This window comes from Periplaneta americana, chromosome 13, assembly GCF_040183065.1.
Source record: "Periplaneta americana isolate PAMFEO1 chromosome 13, P.americana_PAMFEO1_priV1, whole genome shotgun sequence".
NCBI lineage: Eukaryota > Metazoa > Arthropoda > Insecta > Blattodea > Blattidae > Periplaneta > Periplaneta americana.
Window position 1 is genome coordinate 127287428 of NC_091129.1, and position 24759 is coordinate 127312186.

The 24759-nt window shown below is 33.0% G+C and overlaps 1 protein-coding gene across 1 annotated transcript in view; it reads left to right on the forward strand.

Annotated features, from left to right (window-relative positions):
* Positions 1 to 375: 375 nt before the first annotated feature.
* Positions 376 to 24759, forward strand: part of Tnpo (transportin 1) — a 68635-nt gene continuing 44251 nt past the window's right edge. The window contains exons 1-7 of the mRNA XM_069844186.1: positions 376 to 490; positions 6998 to 7073; positions 7973 to 8229; positions 8394 to 8527; positions 9867 to 9948; positions 10039 to 10161; positions 11882 to 12061. Of these exons, the coding sequence (XP_069700287.1) occupies positions 386 to 490; positions 6998 to 7073; positions 7973 to 8229; positions 8394 to 8527; positions 9867 to 9948; positions 10039 to 10161; positions 11882 to 12061 (957 nt within the window). The 5' untranslated portion in view covers positions 376 to 385. The remainder of the gene's footprint in view (positions 491 to 6997; positions 7074 to 7972; positions 8230 to 8393; positions 8528 to 9866; positions 9949 to 10038; positions 10162 to 11881; positions 12062 to 24759) is intronic.

Below are 24759 nucleotides of genomic sequence, written 5' to 3' on the forward strand. Positions count from 1 at the left end.
ATTGAATATATTGAAATTATCAAAAGTGTTGATGCATTATAGTTTCTGTGTAATGCGAATTATTTCAAAACTATTTCACATTTGGAGAGTTAAATTTGGCATAATTGTTCATACCCGCCACCCGATCAATGTTCTCATTGCTTACATTTGGCAACGTAGCGGAACGAGTAATGTAGAATCAAGTCGTATGTTTATTTGGAACAATAACGATAAAATATGAAATAAATATTTAACTACAAATACATTATAACAAATATTTACATATGTAGTTATATATAGTGCAATTTATTGGAATAAGGTATATTTTAATAAGGAAATAAATGTTATAGGACTCGGAATGACCTCTCGTTACTTCCGTTTTTCAGGTGTACGAGGGCAGGCAATAATGAAAATGGCGTGGCAACCTCAAGAGGAAGGTTTAAGACAAATACTGAAACTTCTAAAAGAGTCGCAGTCTCCAGATACAGCAACACAAAGAGCTGTTCAACAAGTATCCTTTGCACTACTTATATTAACTGTACCGTTTTTTAGAAGGTAAAAATTGTTTATAATAGTAAATACACTTGGTCTAAGATTGGATGTTACTGACATCCTTCCTGTTATGAAATGTATCTTAAAATAGTACTGTGGTTAATTCAGTATTCACATTGTTTATTATAAATGTGTAGTTATTTGTTGTTTAATTTGTGAGGGAGTTCTTGCCATGTATTACACTGAAGTTCTTAAACATTTTTTAAAAATTTGACTAAATAAAAAATATGTTGGCGAGTAGATTGATACCGGTAGGCAATAAATATACGAAATATTTCAAACTAATATTGATTTTATGCTCATTCTTAACGGTTTTTAGTATTGAGTGAATAAAAATTAAGCTACGAACTCCGTTATTCAGCATAAATACCTTTATCGTACGCCAAGAAAAGTTATTTGCATATCTAAAGTATGTTCTTTCCCATAATTCTTGATGGAATGAGAATTTATTTTGTTCATTATGGGGCGTTTTGAGCATATACAGTACTTTTAAAAACTCTTGACATTACAATTATTCACAAAAACTTAATTTCGTATATAGATATAAATTAAATATTACCGGTAGGCTAGTTATTATAGTCATTGTCTGGGAATGGTAAACTTTAGTGGTCCCGGTAGTTATACACTTTATTTTGTCGGTTTTGCTTTAAGTAGTATAGAAAATTCTGTTGATTGTTCTTTGATCCATTGCACAAATCTAAGAAATAATATAGGCTATTTTCATTGTAGGCCTAGTTAATTAAATTGTCATAGACCAAAAATATTAGGCAGCAGAGCAGTGGTAAGCATTAGGACATCTAAGATTTATGTTCCTTTTAAATTTGACACCTATAGTTTTCAACTCCCAGGCCACATGCATCCCTTCAGAATTCTTTTTCTTATTATTTAAGAGTTCAGAATGGGTAAATAATCAGATTTTTAGCATCCAAAAATCTCAGATTAGCTTTTCACAGGGTTATATAGAATTAGGTGCATACAGGACTTCAAAAATGTTATGGTGGTTCATCAGTTGGGAAAAAATTTCACTAGTCAGTATGGTCGAATTACAGGAGCGCAATAAGAAATCACAATCTTTTTCACTTGAGTACAAATTTTCACTCGTCACACACACTCAAATGAGTGCTTTTTAAAAGCCCTGGGCGGGTGGGGGGGGGGTGTGCGTGTGCGCGCTGATCATACGATACTTCTATTCTGGTTGTATGATCGTTCACCTCTGCTTCGGCATATGAATGTGGGACCAGCAGCCGGCTTGTTGGTCTGGGCCCTTCCAGGGCTGTGGTGCCATAGATTATTATTGGATTATTATTACATATATACATAAATGTTCTTCCCATGGGTAGGTCTTTCACTGCAAATCCAGCATTCTCTACTCCTATTTTCTGACTTCCTCTTAGTCTCCTCATATGATCCACATATATCTTAATGTCGTCTATTATCTGATATCTTCTTCTGCCCCGAATTCTTCTCCTGTTCACCATTCCTTATATATATATATATATATATATATATATATATATATATATATATATAATTTTTATTGAACACTTTTTTTTAAATATTACTATGATGTACTGAAGTACATGTGATAAGGGTAAGTAATCACTTCGTGATTCAAGATGGCGCCTTGTTCTGCCGGACCCCGGTCACTTAGTCCCTCGTAATGAATGCACCTCTGTACATAGTGTTGGACATTGTGCCACTGTCACGTATTCTGTGACTCAGTACATGAGGGTAGGCCACCAAAAGGGGAACAGAGAGGTAGAACTTAAACTGAGAAGGATTCCATCTGGCATCGAAATTTGAATCTGGTGTGGCTTAGTGGATAGAGTGTCAGCATGTAGAGCTGAAAATCCGGGTTCGAATCCCGGTGCTGGATAGAATTTTTCTCTGTTCTACCCATTCTTCGCTTTTTTTTTTTTTTTTAAGGTAATGAAAACTAGGCCTATTAAATATTTATCGAATAGACTAATTCTGGAAGAACTGAATAGCTGTAGGGGAACTTATCCCCACTCTCACTGCTTCTCACATGGCAGCTGCTCTATCTGACTACTGTCTCTCTCTACCCCTTGCCCCGGAAGCTCACTCTCTAGCCTTCCTATAACAAACTTACGCCCCGCAAAATTCGATATGCATTCGATACTCACGTGGTAAAATTACACCTATTAACTAGCTTAATTCTGCTTAAATTAAATGTGTAATCGACACTCATGTGGAAAAAATTACATATACTGTATTAACTAGCTAATATCCACAAAAGTTAGGTGTGTATTCATCAGCCTTCACTTTGTAACAATTACATTAATAACAAATTTAAAATGACCGTACTTAGCACAACACAACATTCACCTGTGAAATTAACATTATTGGAGACCCAAACTCACTTCCGTCACTCGTAGATGTTATCTCCCCATTGATATAAATAGATTAATTTTTTCCCTTTTCAGCATATGTCATTGTGGTCTTGTGGTCTAAAGCATTACTCGTTACCCACAGTGTGTGTTCGGTAGGCAACTTCAACAGATCAAATCCCACCATAAATGAAGAAAATAGGAGAAAAAGAGTGAGATGGAGTGTGGAAGAGAGAGAGTGGAAAGAAGAAGAGAGATACAGAACGGAATTCTAGTTTTGCTTTCTAGATGGAGTTTTCAGTTCCACTTTTGTCAGCTAGGTGTAAACTAACTCTAAACCCTTATAACATCCATATGAATCATTTATTAGTTCTTGAATGACAAAACATTTTCCTGTAAATTAAGTATAAAAGTCAACCAATTTTATCAAACTTTTAGAAAAGAAACTGCAAGACGAAATATGTGCAGAGATTTTCGGGAGTATGCTCTCTTCCTTCATTAAACTATGCTTGAAATTTAGAATATTTTTATATTTGTCCACTTAAATCTACACATCCTTATTTAAATAATTTAATTAAGTAGTAAGTATGAAATAAAAACACTGGGTTACAAATACTAGATTAGTTATTGTCAATCTAAGTCTCGTATTTTGTTCACCAGAATGTAAAACAAAATAAAATGGAAGTTCTTGATTATTAACATGTGAATAAAATGGGGTTCCAACCATTGGGTCTGGAAAGTATTTATATATAGGGTGAACAATAAGTAAGAAATATTGCTCATAACTTCTTAAATTTTAATTTTACAAAAAAAAAGTTTTATACAAAAGCTGTTGGAGATCAACCATACAATATGATACCAGTGTTTGAAAGAAGTTGTTTATTCAGGCATAATGGGGTGCAAGGGTGCCTGCAGGGTACCCCCTGTGGTAGTGGTAGCAATAACGAATATTTCCTGTTGAAACATACAGATAGGCTATGTCTGTGATTTAACAAACCTAACGAGAGACTTAAGGAAAAATGATCACATGGTAGTAACTGATGGCACAAATGACATTGGTCAATATAGTCCCACACAACTGACTCTGAATAGACTAGTCACCAAGCTACACTTCATCTCAGGTAAGACTAACGTAATAATCAACCTCTTCAGTACAGTACGATATTCTTATCTTAATGGCCATATTAAGGTGCGTACACACTTAGCGAACGAACAACAAACAAATGATGAAGCAAAACTTCGTTGTTCGTTTGCTGTTTTGAGCAACGTTCAAATCATCAGCAAATTGTCAGAAAACATTCACGTTCGCTGATTATCTGCAATAAAGGCAGACAGAAATATAACTATAGCAAGCGCAGCCGTTGTTATTATAGGCAGTTTAACAAAGAGAAAGTTAAAAACCGAAAGGCGATGGTGGCAGACGCCACTCTACGAAAGTCACAATGAATATAGAGGCACTGACTTGCTTCACAATTTACGTCGACTGGAATCGGGACAATTTCACAACTTCTGTCGCATTTCAGAAACAGACTTCGAAATATTACTCTGCAAAATAAGGCCAAAAATTTCCAAGAAAGAGACAGGCTGGCGAGAAGCAATGCCTATTCAGGAAAGACTAGCATTAACACTTTGATATCTCGCTACAGGAAATTCGTATACAAGTTTAATGTATTTATTCAAAGTGTCGAAACAGCTAATTACCAGAATTGTTCCAGAAGTATGTACAGCTACAATTGAGGAACTGGGAGATTTTATTAAGGTACAACTGCAAGACGGGAAAGTTTCAGTACACGGATACCTCACTGACAATAATTATCTTAAAATACTAAAAAGAGAGATTTGTCTGTGTCGAATGTGCATCATGCTTATGAAAAGGCACTTTTCAGTGCCAATAATTTATTTTGTGACCACAAGGTTGGAACTTTGTTTTTCTGGGCGTGAATTTGTCCAAAAGGAATGACATATGTTTATACGCGAACCAAGTTGACTCGTACACTTCATCATTCCCCATTCCAGATCTTTTTGTGGACTTCTGTCTTTCCCTCCGGAATGATGTCAGTAGGGACTCAATTTTCTTTTTGACTTCTGGTCCCTACAATAAACAACAAACATGTATCCACTGAAAATAAATAAACAAAAATAATTTTCAAATTTTGCACGTATTTGACTCGCCTATCTTGCAGCTGAACATCTTTCCAATAGCTTCCCAAACATCATGTTTTCTTACTTTATTGTGGTAAGTAGGATGCTTGGGATTCCATAAAGTTTCCTGCTACCTTTATGCATTAATAAGATTTATAACAGCGTCTTCCGTCCACTCCAGTTTCGACATCCTGTTGGTGAAATTGAACTAAGCGCTGCGTTCTGTTACTAACTACCAACTAGTGGCAAATCCCGTCCACAACAAATACCAACTTCTTTTGATGTACCAACAAGCGACTGATCACTTCTGAAGGCAAATCAAATGATCGGTTTGCCTTTGCTGCGACATACACACACATAACGATTTCAATCAGCGAATGCAATTGTTTGTCGTTCGTTGTTCATTTGCTAAGTGTGTACGCACCTTTAGACTTACAACAATGTAATGGCAAACAGCTAGTCGTACTATCCAGATGAACCATAAACCCAAACTCTGCTGCGGCATCTGTACACTAGACATGGCCTACACCTGAATAGACAAGGAAAATCTCGTCTATGTGAACAAGTTTGTGAATACATAACTCGCACACAATAACAGATAGCACACCAGAAACCTAAGCAAACAAATCTTTACTCATGGTTGGTCAAGTCCACACCTAGTATGTTTAATGATTCTAATACATTCAAATCAATACATCAAACTTTTCTTGATGGGTGCCTAGTGTATTAAACAATAGTTATTCCCTTCTGCGTCATGCACTATTACGTCAGCAGCTTTCGAAATAAAATTTCACAATTAGAAACCTATTTGAATGAATTATCATATTGACAACTTGTACATTAGCGAGCATCATGTAAAGAATCAACTTCTGGATTTAATTTGTACAGATAATTATAAATTAATCACTTCCTGTTGTCATTCACATTTCGAACAATATTTATTTCACAGTATCATCCTGCACACCCATTCCTCTAGTCTCACAATTTTCTATAAACAAAGGCTCATTGATCATTTAATAGAATAAAACCATTGTAAACTAATGCACTCATTTCAAGAAACGGAACATATTAAAAAGCTGAACCATATACAAATATTTTAAAATAGGGCAGTTTATAAGATTTCATTAATGCAATAAATGAAATTTCTCTTGTTTATTTGTAAACTTCGTCTTCAAAAACTTTATGGTGTCCTCTACATCATTACATATTTATTGCTGGGGGAGATTCTCAAACAAGCAAATTTTATAAACAAAAGTAGCAGTGCTAAATAACACAGTAGTTGATACAGTATCATTAAATAACCAAGTAAAAAACGCAGAAATATGCTATAAAATCGTAATTGAGTTGATAGCTTGAATGGAAAATCGTAAATTTTATTTTTGTATATGAATTGTGTGTGTCGTGAACTGTGACCAATTTTTGTGTCATTCTTTTTTTTTATTATTTTATTATACTTTTTTTTTTCATTAACATTTTCGTCTGGATGTTTCAGCAGCTAAATATTAGTTATTGAATGAGTCCGCCAATTGTTTGTTTGGATACAAGAATGTATAGAAATAATAATTCTGGCCACTATTACCCATCTCCTTCACACACACAAAAAAATTTTAATAAGAGTAAATTAAGCTTTGCCAAATGTTTCTAAGAAACGCTGTTAACATAATTATGTTACATTGAGAAATGGAAGTATTAGCAATGAGGTGCAGTAAAACTATTGAGAAGTATAATTAAAAAATTAAATTCGGTATTTCTTAAAGTGCATAAATCAAATATGTGAACTTAGTATTGGTGGTAAGAGGGGAAAAGGTCGACTGACCATGTATAAAGATGATGGGAGTAGAGGCTGAGAAATTTGGCTCCTAATACTTCGAGAAAGTGAATAGCTTGTAGCTATTTTTCTAATGTCTAGCAAATGATGTGAAATGCAAAGGATTTTCACTAAAAGTCGCCTGAGTTATTCCTTAATGTGATAACAGAAACTGGAAGAACTGAATAAGTTCCCAGACTTTAACAACTACCTGATATTTGTGTTGACAAAACTTACAACAGAAGGTGAGTGATCTTTTCTTTTTGGTTTTATGTTTTTAATCTGCTAGAAGAAAACATATTACATATTACATATTAGGTTCTTTTAAAGTTCAAGATTTCATTTTCAGATATGTTATATTTCATGACTTTAATGAAGTGAACTTACAGCTTAGACTAATTTAGAAGATGGTACAGGATTGAATATAAGAATTAGAATTTAAATTCTTAAACTGCTTTCACACAGTTTTAAAACTGTAAAATGAAATCCAATTTCCTATTAATATTTCAATTAATTTGATCAGATTTTAGTTCCTATTTGTCAGATATTGCTTATCTGATTTAAGGGAATTTTCGTCACTTCATGATTCACTTTCTCAGTATCAGTTATGTGAAGAACCTGCAATTTTTATTAGATATTCAGAAGTATTTTTTTAATGTATAGAAATTACGAAATAAAAGATTTTTAGTAAAATACTGCAAGTTAAAAACAAATTTTTTTATTCATAATATTTTTTTCTTTCAAAATAGTAGGTATCAGAGGAAACCTTTTTGTTAAAATTGAAAATAGTAAAGTTGTTGTTTTCTAATGCCAGGCGTTTGACAATAAAGTAAAGTAAATAAAACAGTAAAGTAGTAAAGTACATGTGGTAAAATATTGCATTATTTCTGTGGTTGATAGAAGCTGAGAAAATAGGTTATAATAAATAACTTAACATTACAGGAATAGAGCATTCCAAACTGCTTAAATTCATTACTCAAACTGCATTTAAGTAGATATAAATGCGATTGATATAATATGACATTGCATGAAATAAATATTGCGAAATATGAGCATCATATTATGAAGGATAACTCCTTAGAGTAGGATTGTCATTTTAGCTGGACAAATGGGATGTTATACAGTGAAGTCTATATTGTTGCAGATGAGCCTACAAGGTCATTGAGTGGACTGATTCTAAAAAATAACGTAAAGGCACATTTCCATAAGTTCCTTCCAGTGGTGACCGAGTTCATTAAACAGGAATGTCTATCTGCTGTTGGTGATCCTTCCCCATTAATCAGAGCGACTGTTGGAATACTTATCACAACTATTGCCTCTAAGGGGGAACTGACAACATGGCCAGAACTACTTCCTGCACTTTGCAATATGTTGGATTCTCAAGACTACAATGTCTGCGAGGTGAGTTACTGTTATTACAGCTCACAATGAACTATTTAACTCCAGTTAATTGATTGCCGATGTAAAATTTCTGACAATTTTGTTGCATTCTTATCTGAAGTGCATCGCAGTATGTTAAGTTGCAATTATTCGAGAATTGTGTCTGATAAATCCTTGGATTGCAGGGTTCCTTCGGAGCACTCCAGAAGATTTGCGAGGACTCTGCAGAACTGTTAGATAGTGATGCATTAAATCGTCCACTTAATGTTCTCATCCCTAAGTTCCTGCAGTTCTTCAGACATACTAGCCCAAAAATCAGGTAGGTGTACCATCATATGACCACTGTCTATTAAGATATTTGCAATAAAAAATGGATAAAGTAACTCTCTAAATATGAACTTTGTAATATTAATAAATGTCAGTTTAATTCTCGGTTTTTGGTACTATCCATTCACTAGACAGGACTATCTACCCAACTGTAACCATAAAAAATTCAGTTGTCTTGCCTTCTTTTATTTTTTACTTCGAGAATGAAGCATATGAAACCTAAGATTGCATATGATTAAGAAACATCAATAAAGTAAGAGCCAAAATTTGTAAAAAAATTTCTAGGAATACCGGAGAATGCTTCTAACCTGGCAGCCTTACTAGAGATGGGAACCAATTCGAGTCTGGGAATTATTTTAGAAAGAAAAATCAAATATTTAGGTAATATTCTGTTTAGGAATGATTCAGCAATTATGAAAACATGTATCTTTTGTATGGAAGCTGGTAATTGGAAATCGAATTGGCTGAAAGAGCTAGAAAGAGAAATAAACAGATTAGGTCTAAATTGACTATGAAGAGAACTAGGGTCTATAAGCACGAAAACTATTGGAAGAATAGTAAAAGAGAGGGCAAACGAAATTTCGAGGCAAGATATTTTTAGTAATATTAAAGATCTAGGATCACTAAAATACTATAGGGAGGTTAAACAATTTTGAGAACAGGAAGAATATATTAGACTAAATTCAAGGGAAGAGAGAACAGGAATGGCATGATGGAGATTAGGTATCTGGAGACTCAAGAATAAGAGAGGGAACGTAGAGAAGGATAAATGTTCTTTATGTGGACTAGTGGAAGACGCAATGCATATTGCGTTAAAGTGTCAGGCAATGAATGATTTGAGAAATGGTTGGGTGGATAAAAAAATTTCTACCAATAAACGCTATAGTAGCTTATAAAAAAATGAATGGTCCCCTAAATGCCAGCAATCTGCATAAATTAGGAAAATTTCTTTTTGGAGTTAAAATTAGATGGGAAGAGAAAGTCAAAGCTCTAACGGATATGGAATTATAAATGTTGAGTAGTCGAACATGATAGGAAACTACGAAAAGTAGTCAGTGAAGTTAACAGAATAATTTTTAAGAGATTGAGTATAGAAATGAAAAAGTTAAAGTAAGAGTTTTAAATATAAGAGCTATACTTATTATTAGTTTGTTGTTATTATTGTGGTGAATTGAGGATACTTATAGGTCCAATATGTATTAGTTTTTGTAATATATGGTGGATTAAGAACTGGAACACATCTAATCCGCCATGACATGAACAAAGATTGATGAAATTTGAATTTGAGTTCATTATTTTCATAACACTTGGTTTAATTCATGCTTTCACAGATCCCATGCAATTGCTTGTGTGAACCAGTTCATCATTAGCAGGACTCAGGCCCTAATGATTCATATCGATTCTTTCTTAGAGGTACTGTATAAATTTTCACTGACAAAGCTTAGTTGTAACTATTGGTTGTTTAATGTGATTATACTGAAATTCCATTATTCTGAATTGTAGAATCTCTTTCATCTTGCCACCGATGATGACCCCGAAGTGCGAAAAAATGTGTGTCGTGCTCTAGTGATGCTTTTAGAAGTGAGAATGGACAGACTCATTCCTCATATGCATAATATTATCGAGGTAAGTTGATCCATTATCGATTATAGTCATTTGTACTTAATAAAACTATATTCTACAGTGTTTCTGTGTACCTACTTATGCACTACGTTGTCTGCTAAATAATATTATAATTAATTAATAAAAACACATTACACACTTAAACTTCTTCCTACAACTGTGTTTATTACCTAGCCGTGGCAACATAAAATAAATTGAAGTCTTAAATTTTGAACGCAATAAAAAATTCAGGTGTCACATAAAAAAATTTATGTGCCATGGCGACCTGGCACTCGGGATTTGTCCAGCCTTGCTTATTGCAGTACAATTTGTTTGTATTTTCTGGATGTACAACAGTGCAGAAATATAGGCTATGTCAAAGTGAATTTTTACTTTCTGTTACTAATAAAAAGAATGCTATAGCTCAGTGGTCATCAGCACTCGTTGAAATGGATAAAGGATGAGTGTATTGCAGCTGCATGCGGTGATGACGTTTTTGGGGAAGCAATTTCGTGGAAACACTATGTAGGCAACAGGCATCGAAGCCCAGTCGAACGATGGCATACATACAGGCACCATTTCCTTTCACATCACGCTACTGTACGCCACTGGTATATCGTAATATGCACTGTCATGGAGAAGGGAAAGGCAGAAACCATACCCACCAGCAGCCATGGATGCATGCTAGTGCAATGTCTTATCCGTGGGTAAGAGGAGACGCTAGCCCTAGGATGCACTGTGCTGATGACCACTGTTGTAGCCATTCATTGAAATTATAATATTTATTAAAAAATAACATTCATTTTTAGACTCAAAGTGAATAATTTTATTTCCAAATGTACTGTAAGTGTAATTATAAAGAATATTATGTTTATTCTTTTGCATTTGTTTAGTTCCAGAAAATGTGCCGTAGTTTTAAGGCAATTATTGTTGTTATTATTATTATTATTATTATTATTATTATTATTACTATTACTATTATTATCGCCTTAATCTGAGTAATTCAGCATCCAGTTGCTGGTCTCATTACCAAATTCACAGCAATATACTCCACTGATAGATAGATAGATAGATAGATAGATAGATAGATAGATAGATAGATAGATAGATAGATAGATAGATAGATAGATAGATAGATAGATAGATAGATAGATAGATAGATAGATAGATAGATAGATAGATAGACAGACAGACAGACAGACAGACAGACAGACAGACAGACAGACACTGAAATCACCATATATAAACTACTTTGTTTCTTTTGATGTTCGAATTGAATTTTTTTGTGAAATGTAATGTACAAAATTTCATTTTGAAATCTGCATTTTATGTGATATTTGTTCAGTTATATCACATTATGAACGATAAAATTATTTTCTTATTCAGTCACTGAGTGTGAATACAGTGTTCTGTTGAAAACATTTTTTTATAATTTTAGTTCTTGTTAAAAATGTTGAGTTATGTTTTATTTTTGTTAATAATGCATATAGAGTGTTAGTTGGGAGACCGGAGGGAAAAAGACCTTTAGGGAGGCCGAGACGTAGATGGGAGGATAATATTAAAATGGATTTGAGGGAGGTGGGATATGATGATAGAGACTGGATTAATCTTGCACAGGATAGGGACCGATGGCGGGCTTATGTGAGGGTGGCAATGAACCTTCGGGTTCCTTAAAAGCCATTTGTAAGTAAGTAAGTAATAATGATGTAATAAAGGATTCATAATGTGCTTCTTATTGTTACAGTACATGTTAATGCGAACTCAGGACCCAGATGAGGGTGTTGCTTTGGAAGCTTGTGAGTTTTGGCTTTCACTAGCAGACCAGCCTATATGCAAAGAAGCATTGTCTCCACATCTAACAAGACTTGTCCCAATTCTAGTTCGAGGAATGAAGTACTCTGAAATAGATGTTATTTTGCTCAAGGTAAGTTTTTTGAAAGAATGTAAACTATTTATGACTTCTTTAGAATAAAAAGGGAAAATTAGTTCTTTCAGGTGATATGAATTGTACTATGAAGACATGCAAGGTAGTGGAGGTAGATTTTCATGCTTTCTTATCCTTAGAATGAGATGGAGATGTTTGGTTATGATACCGTCTTCTCTCCCCCCTCCCCCTCTCCCTTTTTCGTACTAATCGCTTTATGGAAGGCTTTGTAGCCTTATTTGTTAAGGAAACTACAGTAGTAAAAAGTTTTAATTCTATGTGGGATTGAACCAGAATCACTCCACCTCATGGTCAGTCTCTACACCATTATAACATTCTACATTATTTCTATGGCAACTATATCAAGTTACGCTTACAATTTATCTGCAGAACTAGTTAGTCCTAAGTTACCAATATTCTTACTGAACTGCGAAATTGCTGTGTAGCCAGTATTGTATTGAATTTTCCCGACCTAGTATTTTCTTTAAGCTTAGCACAGGAAACACAATGAATGGTTTTCTGTACCGATTTTTGTACTACACTGGCAACAGAATTCTGCTGACACTTTACGTTGTGAATTTGTCAGCTGTCTGAACTGTATAGAGAAATATGCATTTTAATCAGAGTTAGATATACAGTACAGAAACACATTTTCCTTATTGAAACATATTTACCAAAGAAACCATACAAATTGTGCTTACGCAGTTTGAAACACTTTCCAAAGGCTATATTACTGTCGACATGGTGTGTTGTTAAATTATTTACTAAGTGACGAGAATCAAGTGTTTTCTGCAGATCTGGGCAATATTTGAAATACATGTATTTAAAATATTTGAAATACATTTGTATTTTTCATTTTGTAACTTGAAAGAATTTTTGAAAATACTTAGTTGTTATTTAAATATATAAAATTGATGTATTTTGTATTGAAATTAAGATACTTCTCGATTTAGTTTGTCATTTTGGCTACAAAAGGAGTTGAATACAAAATGTGTGTGTAAGATCACCTGAGCAGTTCTTTGCTGCACCTTAGTTCAGATGACAAAGACGATAAAAGCAATTTTTATATTTTTGACTCCTCCACAAGTACAACAGACGTTGAAAAGCAAAAAGAAAAGCAGTTGTCTGCTGTTGAGTTTGAGCTCATAAAAGTTTTCAATGACAAAAGGAAAATCCTCAGCACTCTAGACAATTATCCATTAGTGAAACAAGCCTTTATCAAGTATAATACAGATTTGTGTTCCTCTGCGCCTTTAGAAAGACTGATTTATACAATCACCAGCAAGGGAATTTTTTTTTTCTTATGAACTTTTTGAGAAGTTGACTGTTTGAAGGATACAGTAATTATCAGGTTATGATAATTTAATTGCTGATTGGAAAAAGGAAGAATGTCCAGGTACCCTGTTTGGATTAAATTTCAAGAAATGTTTTAGTGAAAAATATGTTGCGTCATTTATTTTAATAGTCCAGCAGGTATACTTTTTATTTTAATATTTTAGATTTTCAGTAAAAAGCATTATTGTCCCACAGGAACTTCAAACATTTTATTTTATTTGTTCTAGAACACTGCAGAAATTGTACAATAGTAATACATATCTGATTCATAATTGTCATTGGCCATATTTATTTAAAAAAAAAATATGATGATAGTTTTCATTATTTCAGACGTGAAACATCTAAATCAGAATTTACGGGATTGCTTAGTAGTCACTGAATAATGTTGTTCTGAAGTTTTATGAATTATGATTTGGCACATGGTTAAATACAGCACTAATAAATTGTAATTGAAATATTTGAGCTCTGAAACTAGATGTTCATATTTCTTGATATATTTTATCGAGTATTTGTGGTAAATATTTTAAAAGTATTTTGTATTTGTATTGAAAATACTGGGATGTCGGTATTTTGTCCACCCCTGGTTCTCAGTAAGAAGAAATGTTGCCCAAAGCATGCTGTAACTGAACAGACATTTGAAGATGTGTGACGATGGATTTGAGGCTGAAAAAGGACATGTTGTCTGATCACAAGAATTGAACATATTGCAATGTTCTGTGTAAGGGGTTTAAAATATTTCCAAAGTTTCATCTCTATAAGGTTTTGGTGGTTTAAAAATTGAATCCAGGTAATTCAGTAGCATGCATGTTAGAATCAATCCAAAATTAAATTGTTGTTCCAGTGTTTTTTCTTTCTTTCTTTTCTTCCTGCACCAATGTGTACTTTGTGCACGAAGTAGTCCCTTCAGACGAGGCCACTTTCAGAAGCACTGCTAACACGCTGCCACTCGTGAATAATGTATTTAAATGGAGGCCTTCAGATACAGCCATAACTACAGACGCTGTGAGTGGTCGCTTTTGCCGCCCATGGCAGCCACAAAAAGTAGTGCTTCTCGTCGCGATACGTAGAATTAAATGGTAGGTTTCAGACGGGGCCACAGCCAGGCCTTTTAGTGGTGCGTGAGTAGCGCATGCATGGCGCTGTTAACAGACATCTGTTGGGCCACCGATTCCCTACACCTATACCGCACGACAGTATAGAGGCTATGTTACGACAGAGTAATATATAGAATGACAATAATAATAATAATAATAATATGACCATAGACTAGGCAACTAAATAGCCGGACTAGTGCGAATTACGGATATATTATTTATGTAGTAAAATCTCCTTTAGTTTACATTAAAATAAAATAACGCAGCTAAAATAGTGTAAATAAATTAAAGAGATAAAAACACTAGTTGATCTCAGGTTCGAACCTCGGTTCAATTACACTATGGCTTTGACTTTACCATTACACTATAGACACCAATTGTATTGTAGCCTAGTGGTTGAATTACGTGCTATGAATGGTTTCATGTTTGCTGCCTATTTTATTTAATTTTGAATTCTTAAATATTAAATAAAAATATGTTTTATGCCATGTTGTCCCTCATTTACGTAATTTTAAATCAATATTTTTTATCGTCCTGATGTAAATCGTCAAACAAGGTATGAAATAGTCCTCAATTCAGTCTTTCCCAAACTAATTGATGAACCCAGACTCTTCTTCTATTTTTACGTCTATTCTTTCTCCGCCTGAGCAAAGTTGCCAAAAGTGCATCTTCTTCTACGTCCATGTTCACTGGAAGCCTGAAAAATTAAAAAAAAATTTAATTTATAAAGCAGCACCACTAACACACATACGCAGCGCCATTTGAACGCGCGTTTGTAGCACCACTAACTTGCCACTATAGTGGCCTTGTCTGAAGAGACCCATATAGTTAGGCCCATATCTTTTTTACGAAACAATTCGGAACATTATGTGAACAATATGTGAGACTGTTTTCACAATTCTTACGAAGGTAGAAAATAATTGCGCATTTATTTATTTTATTTTATTTCCCCCCCCCCCCCCAGTAAGATTGCATATTCAATGGAAGCCCTGCATGAAATTGTTTACAGCAGAGTAATAAGTAGTAAACTATGACCTCCTCTGTCTCCAGATTTGTTAGTGTGTAACTTTCATATTGGATATTTTCAAACAAAAAAGTGTACAAAATCAACCCACATTTTGTGGATGTTCTTAAGGATGAAATAACATGACTAATACACAATATTAGGGAGGCTGAGCTCCAGCGGGTATTGTAGAACTTCATACATTGCTGCAGCATATGTATAGAGTATAGTAGAGGATATTTTGAGCAACAACTCTGAAATTCATGTAAGAGTCTGTTTTCGTAAATAATTCATTAGTTAGGCGAAAGATCACGTCAGATGAAGTACCGTGAAATGGTAAGAATGTTATCATAGAGAGCTAGCAATCTGCTTGCCATACTGCAGTGTTGAGAGACAGCAGGAGTGCCGGTCCCTTAGGTTTGACTCGCCTTGTACATGTACATAATGGCTAATAAATATTTCTAACAGAATTTCAAGAAAACACACGAGTTAAAATTGATTGTTGGTAATTAATCTTGTTGTAGCTTTGTTCTTTATTTATTTGTAAAGGCAAGATAAAGTAATGAAATTGCATGAACTGAAGATGTGAAGAGAGCTCGTGTTGAGCGTGTCATGGTAATGTTGGGGAATTAGTAATAATGAATTATGCAATGGCTTTTGAATTGAATGAGTTCTTTTCACTAGGGAGTTTCTTTTTATGCATGGGAAATAATTTTTATGTTTTCAATTGTCTCCTTGCCATTCTTATATATCATTAAGAAAAATGAGTGTCATTTCAGCATAATTTCAGTTCACTACCGAAACTTCGAAATAAATCTTTAATTTCCTTTTCTCAAATCGCTTTTTTGTACTTAAATTTCTTCATTCTGACCTTTTCATAAATGTGCAAAAGGACTAATGGCTTCGTTGCCAAACATCTAGGCATTTAAACAACAACATTTTTTTCATACTGTTATTGTCTCTCTAATCAGTGTATCACTGCAGCATTATAGGTTCATAAGAACTTCCATGTTTGTTTGGAGAATATATATTATTCAAAAGAGGAAACCATATTTGAAATTAAGTTGATTAATAAAATGTTATGCTGTTTAGACAGTGAGATAATAATTTCTTTATAAATATTTCATTTTTCAGAACTAGATTATCATGAACCCTTAATAGATACTCAAGTATAAAGTGGATTTTCAGTGTTATTTTCCATTTTTTGTTAACGATTTTGATAAATTGAAATATAAAAGTAGGTTTCAATGCCTATGTTTAATTTAAAGGAATACTAAGGGGAATGAAACTAGTTTGAAGATAAAAATACTAATTTTATTACATTGTGTTAAAATCCGAATAAGAGAAAGAACCTTTATATGTTTCATAAAATACAAAACATAGACAAAATATTGTCATTTTGATAATAAACTGATTTTCTTCTCTGGCAATAATATTTTGTTAACATTTTTCATCCCAGTCAATTTAATGTATTCTGACAGTCAAATTGAGTCACATATTTAGCTTGCATAATAATGTTTCAGACGAGTTCCTTTTTTGCTGAAGAATATTGGTGTAACAGAAATAATTTTTATGTATTTTCATAACTCACTGTAATTTATAAGCAGATTAGAATAATCAGTTTGAAAGATGAAGTTCTTTCTCATGGAATTCTACTTGATTGGACTTACCGTCTTATTTAAGACAAAGAAACCAGTATAATAATCTCAAAACGAGATTTAATTGTGTAAATTAGTACACACTTTTTAAAACATACACTATACGACAGTACAACACTTTACTCCATGTGGAATCGTTTGATGCAAAAGAAATACGTAAAGTAAAATTCATGCCAACATTTAAAGTTCAAGCATAGGCTTGTCATTTAATTGTAAGTCTTCTTCCAGTTGGGAGTAAAACCCTTCTATTCTTACAAGTATATTTTGTTTCAGTTGCTGACGAATTGTCTGTTAGATCTAATATAATACCAAGCTTAAAAGTAGTATTGATTGAACAACTTGAGAAAGTATTGGTTGATAATAACAGTTACATTCATAGTTTTAAATACAACTTCGAAAATAATTCAGTAGCAAACGGCTTGCAACATACAATAAGCTATTATTGATGTTTAGGTGAGGGGTTTGGACTTTTTCCATTGCTGGTTGTCACAATCAAAAATTAAGACACAAGATTGTAACAACCAGCAATGGAAAAAGTCCAAACCCCTCACCTAAACATTAATGATCCACCATTGCTTTCCAACCCCTCATTTAGATCAAGCTATTATTGACTAAGTAATTACAAAGCTGTATTTGAAAATATAATAGATATAAGTCAATTGTATTTATTTCTAACAAGTATAGCAAAGTGTATGGGTATGGCTAGTCTAAATATAAATCTGGTAGATTTAGAAACACTGAAAATTTAAGTTTGCTACTTGTCTTATAGAATTTATTCTCTTTAAGTGAGGTATTTACCAGTTGGACGAGAGGCTATCATTAAAGCTCGAGCTTTGAACACATTTTCACAAGAATTTTAAAAAGTTTCAGTTACAGATATTGGATAATGGCGAGGAAATTACTTCTACTGTTATATGAGACTAGAAAAAGGAAACCCGTTAAAATCTGTATTTCCCTCTAAAATTGAGAAGGTAGGCAACCCTACTGCGAATATACTGTATTTGAAGATTAGATTTAGATTACATAGGAAACATTCCTACATGTGTTGTCTACAAGGCGTAGCACAGATACAGGCAGAGAATGTGTGAAATTTCTGTAAATGTTCTGCTATTAATTATATGGGTGTCTGGAACATAAAATTCACTTCTTATACATTGTGAGAGCCATACCTCTTAGTTTCAATGGTTGGGAATCACTTTTCAAAAGTTTATCAACAATATAATATATAACATCAGATGCAATTTTTAACGGCTTTCTATTTTTTTCTTCTTATTTTTTAATCCAGGGATCAAAGAACTTGAATTGGCAGCAGGTAAGGATGGTAATGTGTAGTAGCTCTGGGTGTATTCCCTCTTCTCTGTGGAAAATGTGAATGTTGGGATCTGTTAGTTAGTTTTGAGATAGCATGGGAAGATGTAGAGTCATGTGTTTCCTGCTTGTGTGAAGTGTTTGCTCTCTTCCCTCTCAACTTTGCCGCAGATCTGTGTTAGTTGTACATTATTATATTTGAAATAAAAGAAATGTAATGTCGAGAACAATAAATCCAAACTGAAGAAAGTAACATTTCCATGTACAACTAATGGCATTTTATATCACAACTTGGCGAAATACGAGTATATTGATATACCATTATAGTAACATTTAATTTTTGGTGGAAATATTTAGAAAGAGTAAAAGTGTAGCTTAAGTTAACATTAAGTTTGATTGTGTGTTATGTTCTTCTCGAGTTACAGACGAATATGTAAAATAAAATAATAATTTCTTTTTTTAATGTTTGCAGTGAGACATGATTAAAGACAAGGAACTTCAAATGTATAATTAATTAATTATATTTACTAAAATTTAAAATCAAATGTAGAATGTTCTCTCATAATGTTAAATGATTCCAGAAAGATTTATTCAGTTGAATGTATCAATAAGTAAAAGTGAATACAAATATGACACTGAAAAATATAATTTGAACTATATGATACCTCTCTTGGTCGTAGACAGAGTATCAAAATTTTCTTGACACAAAATGGAAATTTATTTATAGCATGAAAAAAATATGTTCACTCTGACAAAAATAAAATAAGATACAGTCACATTACGAATTATTGCAGGTAACATTCAATATACCATTTTTCACTATGTCTAGAAGACTAGAAAAATTCGTACTTCAAATAAACTTCCTAAATCGGTTTCACAGTCTGGTTTCAAGTTATGTATGTGAATAATTATAGTTATTTTCTTGTTGTCTGTGACCAAATTTACTTTTTATCTATGTCTGGTTTAAGGTCTGGCTGCATATTAATTTATTTTTGGTGTAAAAGAGTACATATTTCAGCAACATAACATTAATATATACATTTAAGTTTCGTATTGATAAACCTTAAAACTGAACTGAACATACGTACAATAATATAGCCATACATGAATTTAATTTAATAATATAAATTCTGTATTCTGATACAAGCAGCTGTAGTATGCTCACTCGTTAATTTCTCCCTGAAAATTTACTTTATGGATTTTACTAAATTTGGTCGAAACGTATTTATGGATACTCATTTTACAAAGCTAGGATTTTTTTTTCCTCCGGGAAATTAACCTAGAACAGTACCTATTGAACAATCCTATCCAAACACTCATGTACTGTGTGCAGAAGAGGTCCTTGCATAATCAAACAATTTCAGGATCATTTTTTGAAAGCAATATTTCTGTCTTAAAATATTATTACATCTTACAAGTTATTGATGTTTATTACGTTTTAGTAATGTAATGGATGTTAAGTGATGAGAAATCGGTATTGAACTATGGATTTACATGAAATTGTGAAGGCACAATACCACATCCACCATTTTGGAATATTAATACTAGAAAATTCTTTACAGAGAGTATTTTACTTTTCTCTCTCTCTCTCCATGAAATAAATCCAACCATACTAGGAACATCAAATTGTTTCATTGATCAGTTTAAGGTCTCTGCTTGTAAGCAATACAAATATTACACTTCAAGCTTTATAATGTTGATGACAAAGTACAAATGTAAGACATTCGAGGTTTATTGCGATCTTCGGAATTCAAAGCAATATACCAAAATTATTACTTAGGACTGGTTGTCTGTGCTCCCAAGACTGCGAAGATAGCCTATACATGTGAACAATTAATTTCGTAGCCGGAAAGTTGTAGCTGTAGCTATAGGTGAGCACACTCCGACATGCTGGTTAAGGAGATGGTGCTATGTCAGTAAATCAGCAAACCACAAACTATTCATGTAATATGTATTAAATGTAAGCCTTTAAAATGTCATTTACTCACCCAAATTAAGAAGGGAAATTATGACACTGCTTTGTCTTTGTGTTACAATAATTTCTTGCACCTGCTTAGGAAATAACACATCACTTACTGCAGTTTCTTTTGCGAAATGGAGGCTATTTTTAATTTTTACCAGGTTATGTGTATTATTTTTATACATTTTATTTTATCTCTTGAAGTTCTCCAGTGATAAAAGTCAGGTAGAAGGCAGACAGTTTCATTATCTTCTTTCTTAATTTTTGTAATTAATGTTTCACCAGCTTATATTTAATATTATTTTACATTACACCACTATATTACATTACTTACACTGTATTGTCTGCATAAGTACCATGTGGGAGTATATCTGCCGATAAGCAAAGTTGCCATGCTCTCTGACCAGGAGATAATCTGCTGACTCAATATTTGAGATATCTCTGGCAACTTCAAAGAGAAGTAATGTGCAAACGGCATGTAAAACTGTTAGCAAATTTGCACTTTTTATGCACCATAATGTAACTTCTTTTCTGTTACTTGTTAATTAGAAGCCACATTTAGCATGCATTTTAAATTTGCAATAAAATTGATAAATGCATTTTGCATGTAAATTCTGGCCTTGCTCAGGAATTTACTAATTCTGTTGTCAGCATTTTTTTTTACATTCTGGTTTTAAATGGAGTGCAATACAATATAAAAAATTATGTGATAGTGATGAATAACTTTAAAGGTATGAAATTTGAAACTAATGTTTGCATTGTCTGAATAAACCCTTTTCTTAAGCTCTTAAGTCCATAGTAATGTGGTTTTGTAATCTTGGATTGAATAATTTAACAAGATTGATGAGAGAAAATGCCTGATACTTCCATGATATTATACTCCAAATGGGGTATAAATATTTTTAATAGTGTTAATTATGTCTAGTTATTCTTTTAGTGAAATGTATTCGTAAATTCACTATACCCAGGATTATCAGGTTGTGAGTTCCTTTCATCTCTCCCAGTTTGCTGTTCGTGTAAACATTTAATTTTCACAAAAGTTGAAGCAAAATGATAAACTTTATCATTAGTGTAGCATAGTTTTATATTTTTGAGAGTTTATAAACGAAATTTACAAGAAGAGAAATATTATTAAAAATGTAGATACACTTCTGTTATATGTTGGAAAGTAAGAGCAATATTTTTGCCTATTTAATATTAAAATTTTATATTAATGTCAAATAATTAATCTTATGAGACTTCGTTTTGAGATTTATAATTATTCTTACTGATGCACGAGTTTTTCTTAACACCTGATAGTTTATTATAGTTTATTATCTCTCTCCACAGAAAGAACTAGCACTTAAGAACATACAATATTCTGAAGTACTTCATACACAAGCTTGTACTGAAAAATACTGAGCTAAGGCAATTTTGCTAGCTGCATATTCCAGCTGATACAAGGGAAAGTTTACACTGTAACTGTGGAGACAAGTAAACATTTCAGTGAACTCAGGATGATTTGTATATTCTGTTACTCCACTAAATTGTGTTTCATCAATTAAAGAATAAATAATTCTGTGGCGAGATTGAATATTAGAAATGTGTGTGACTTCTATGCAAGATTACTTGAAAAGTCATGGCAATCTGTCTTATCTAGACAAATGTACATTGAAAATTTAAATTATATGAATATGAAAGAACATAATACACTCTTTCTATTGGAGCAAGTAGAGAATGTTCCTTTTAGACACTCAGTTGGAATTTTTTCAATAGTTGAACACTTTAACAGCACATTGGTTACTTTAAGATAAATTACCCTCAAAGTAGATCTAATTTTATTAGTATACTTGGGTGCCAGTAATAATTTCCAGTAACATGGATGTCGTCTTTGCACCAAGCTGATTGCAGATTTTCTCTCATATGTGAAAGGGTTTCCCTTGTACTGGCTGTTTTGCTTGGGATATTGAGTTAATAGCTGCATGGGTTGTCAGGCTAGTATTTTTATTTTTACTCGAGTTCCCCCCTTCTCACTCCTTTAAAATTCGTGTTTCATTTAGAGAGTCATTTAGGTATGAGATTTTGGAACCTCATGACAGAATATTTCAAAATTCCTATTGGAATTCACTGGAAAAAAATTGTCATGATTTTTTAAGTAACCCTCATACAGTATGTCGTCAATGTACATTTGATGGGTTATTTCTGCATGTTGTTTTATAATTTAATCATTCTATGTTCGTAATTGTTACTTTTTACGTGACTATAAAATCTTTCATCATGCGTATTGATTACTTTGTACTCAATGTCAAACACATTTGCTGTTTTTTTTTGTCTATGTGTGCGTCCGAGAGAGAGAGATGGAGGTCTTGCAAATAATTCACCATGATTCATCATTATTAATCTAAAGTTAAGAGGAAAAATACTACACTAAACTTGCAGGTTCAAATTTATAATGGCTACAATGAAAACGCAGGAGACTATTAGAGATTGAAACATTATTTGCTCTATGTGATACACTTAATTTGTAAGAGAAAATAGAAAATACTTCTATAAGTATGTTTAGTTATTTCACTTTTGACCTTCTGTAACGGAGTATCAGGCATCAAAGTGTATTTCTTTTGTCTGATATTAGAGTAGTATAATAAAAGTGAATTAAATTATAATTAGTATATATACTTCATAATTTTGACTTTTAAAATACAGGGCTAGCACAAATGATTTAAGCAATTTCATTGTCGTGTATTATGAAAAATATGAAGCCTACAGTATTAAAACATGTACCAATGAAAAGAGACACTCACCAAGTTTTGAAGCTACAATTGCTTGATGTGCCCTTCTTGTGTCACACAACAAACATTGACACGGTAGTCAAACTCCATCCACACACGCCAGAGCATATCCCGGTCAACACTAGCCACAGCCGCACGGATCCGATTCTTCAGGCATTCAAAATTAACTGGCAAGGATGGTACATAAACTTGATTTTTGACAAATCCCCATAGAAAAAATCACAGGGAATCAGATCAGGCGACCAGGGAGGCCAGTGGATGAGACACCGACCTTGTTGTGTGAAATTCAAGTATGCAATATGTGTACTCTTCTCCTGTCGCTGCCATTTCTCATACCTAGCTGCCTAGCGGTCACACAGTATACTGAGATACTTCTGCGAAACTTAAAACGAAACTTGGAGAGTGTCTCTTTTCATTGGTATATGTTTCAATACTGTAGACTTCATACTTTTCATAATACATGACAATGAAATCGCTTAAATCTTTTGTGCTAGCCCTGTACATATCCACTCTGATGACATCTCGTGGCATTTACCTGAAATTATTAATTTCTACTAAAACCATTTCAAATTGTGATTTTATGCTCTTCAAAGGTGTCACCAATTTTGTTTATGGATGCATACATTGTTACAGTTTTTTTTTTCTGGTATTAAATTCAGGTTGCATAAGAACGAAAGAAGTGCGTCTGTGTTCACAGTAATTATTAGTAGTTGTAGCGAGAAGAGAGAGAATTTTTTTCAAAGTTTCTTTTAACAATATTAGCCTTGTTACTTGTATACATATTAATATGGTATAATTTATTATACATTTTATTTGAAAATTGGTACAGAACATTTCAGTAATATTGACGTGTCTGTTTTGAAGAGGAAGGTTTCTTTTTTTCATAATGAAGTTCAGTAATTGGAGGAAATGCAATGCAAATATCAATAGCACACTAACAGTTATAATTCCACTAGAAGTTCACTTATTTACCTTCATCTAGTTGTCATAGTTTCTCTTGAAAATACATTATATGAAAAATGCAGTTAAAAACAATCGTTACTTAAAAATGTGGTATGTGTTATAAATTATTTTTGATCTCAGTGTGAGGTAGCTAAATAAGCACGAAAGATTGGCTATAATCTTTCAAAATGTTGAATTCATATTGTGACTTGCTTTTCATTGAATCTATATGTTTCTAATAGCGATGTAATATTATTATTGAAGGTAACTTACATGAAGTGTAGGCTACATTAACTCCTTCTGCACACTGTAACAGCATAAGAAACGTGTTATTTTGTACTAAAGGGCGTAAGTTAAAGCAATAGCAACATTATACAGAGAAGTTCTTTACAAGTACCAGTATTCCCCACTTTCATGGCAACTCTTTCCTATAGCAGCAAACAGGCTTTAAATTGTAACTAGCTTGAAATGATGACAGTTTGCCTCGCAACTGCAGAATATGGTCTTCATGTGAAACATTAAGAATTTCTCTCCCAACATTTTCTTTTAGTTCATTCCACGCTTTGTCTTTAAACTTTTTCCATTAATAAAAATGACGTGTTCAAGTTGGATGATATTGCAGGCCACACG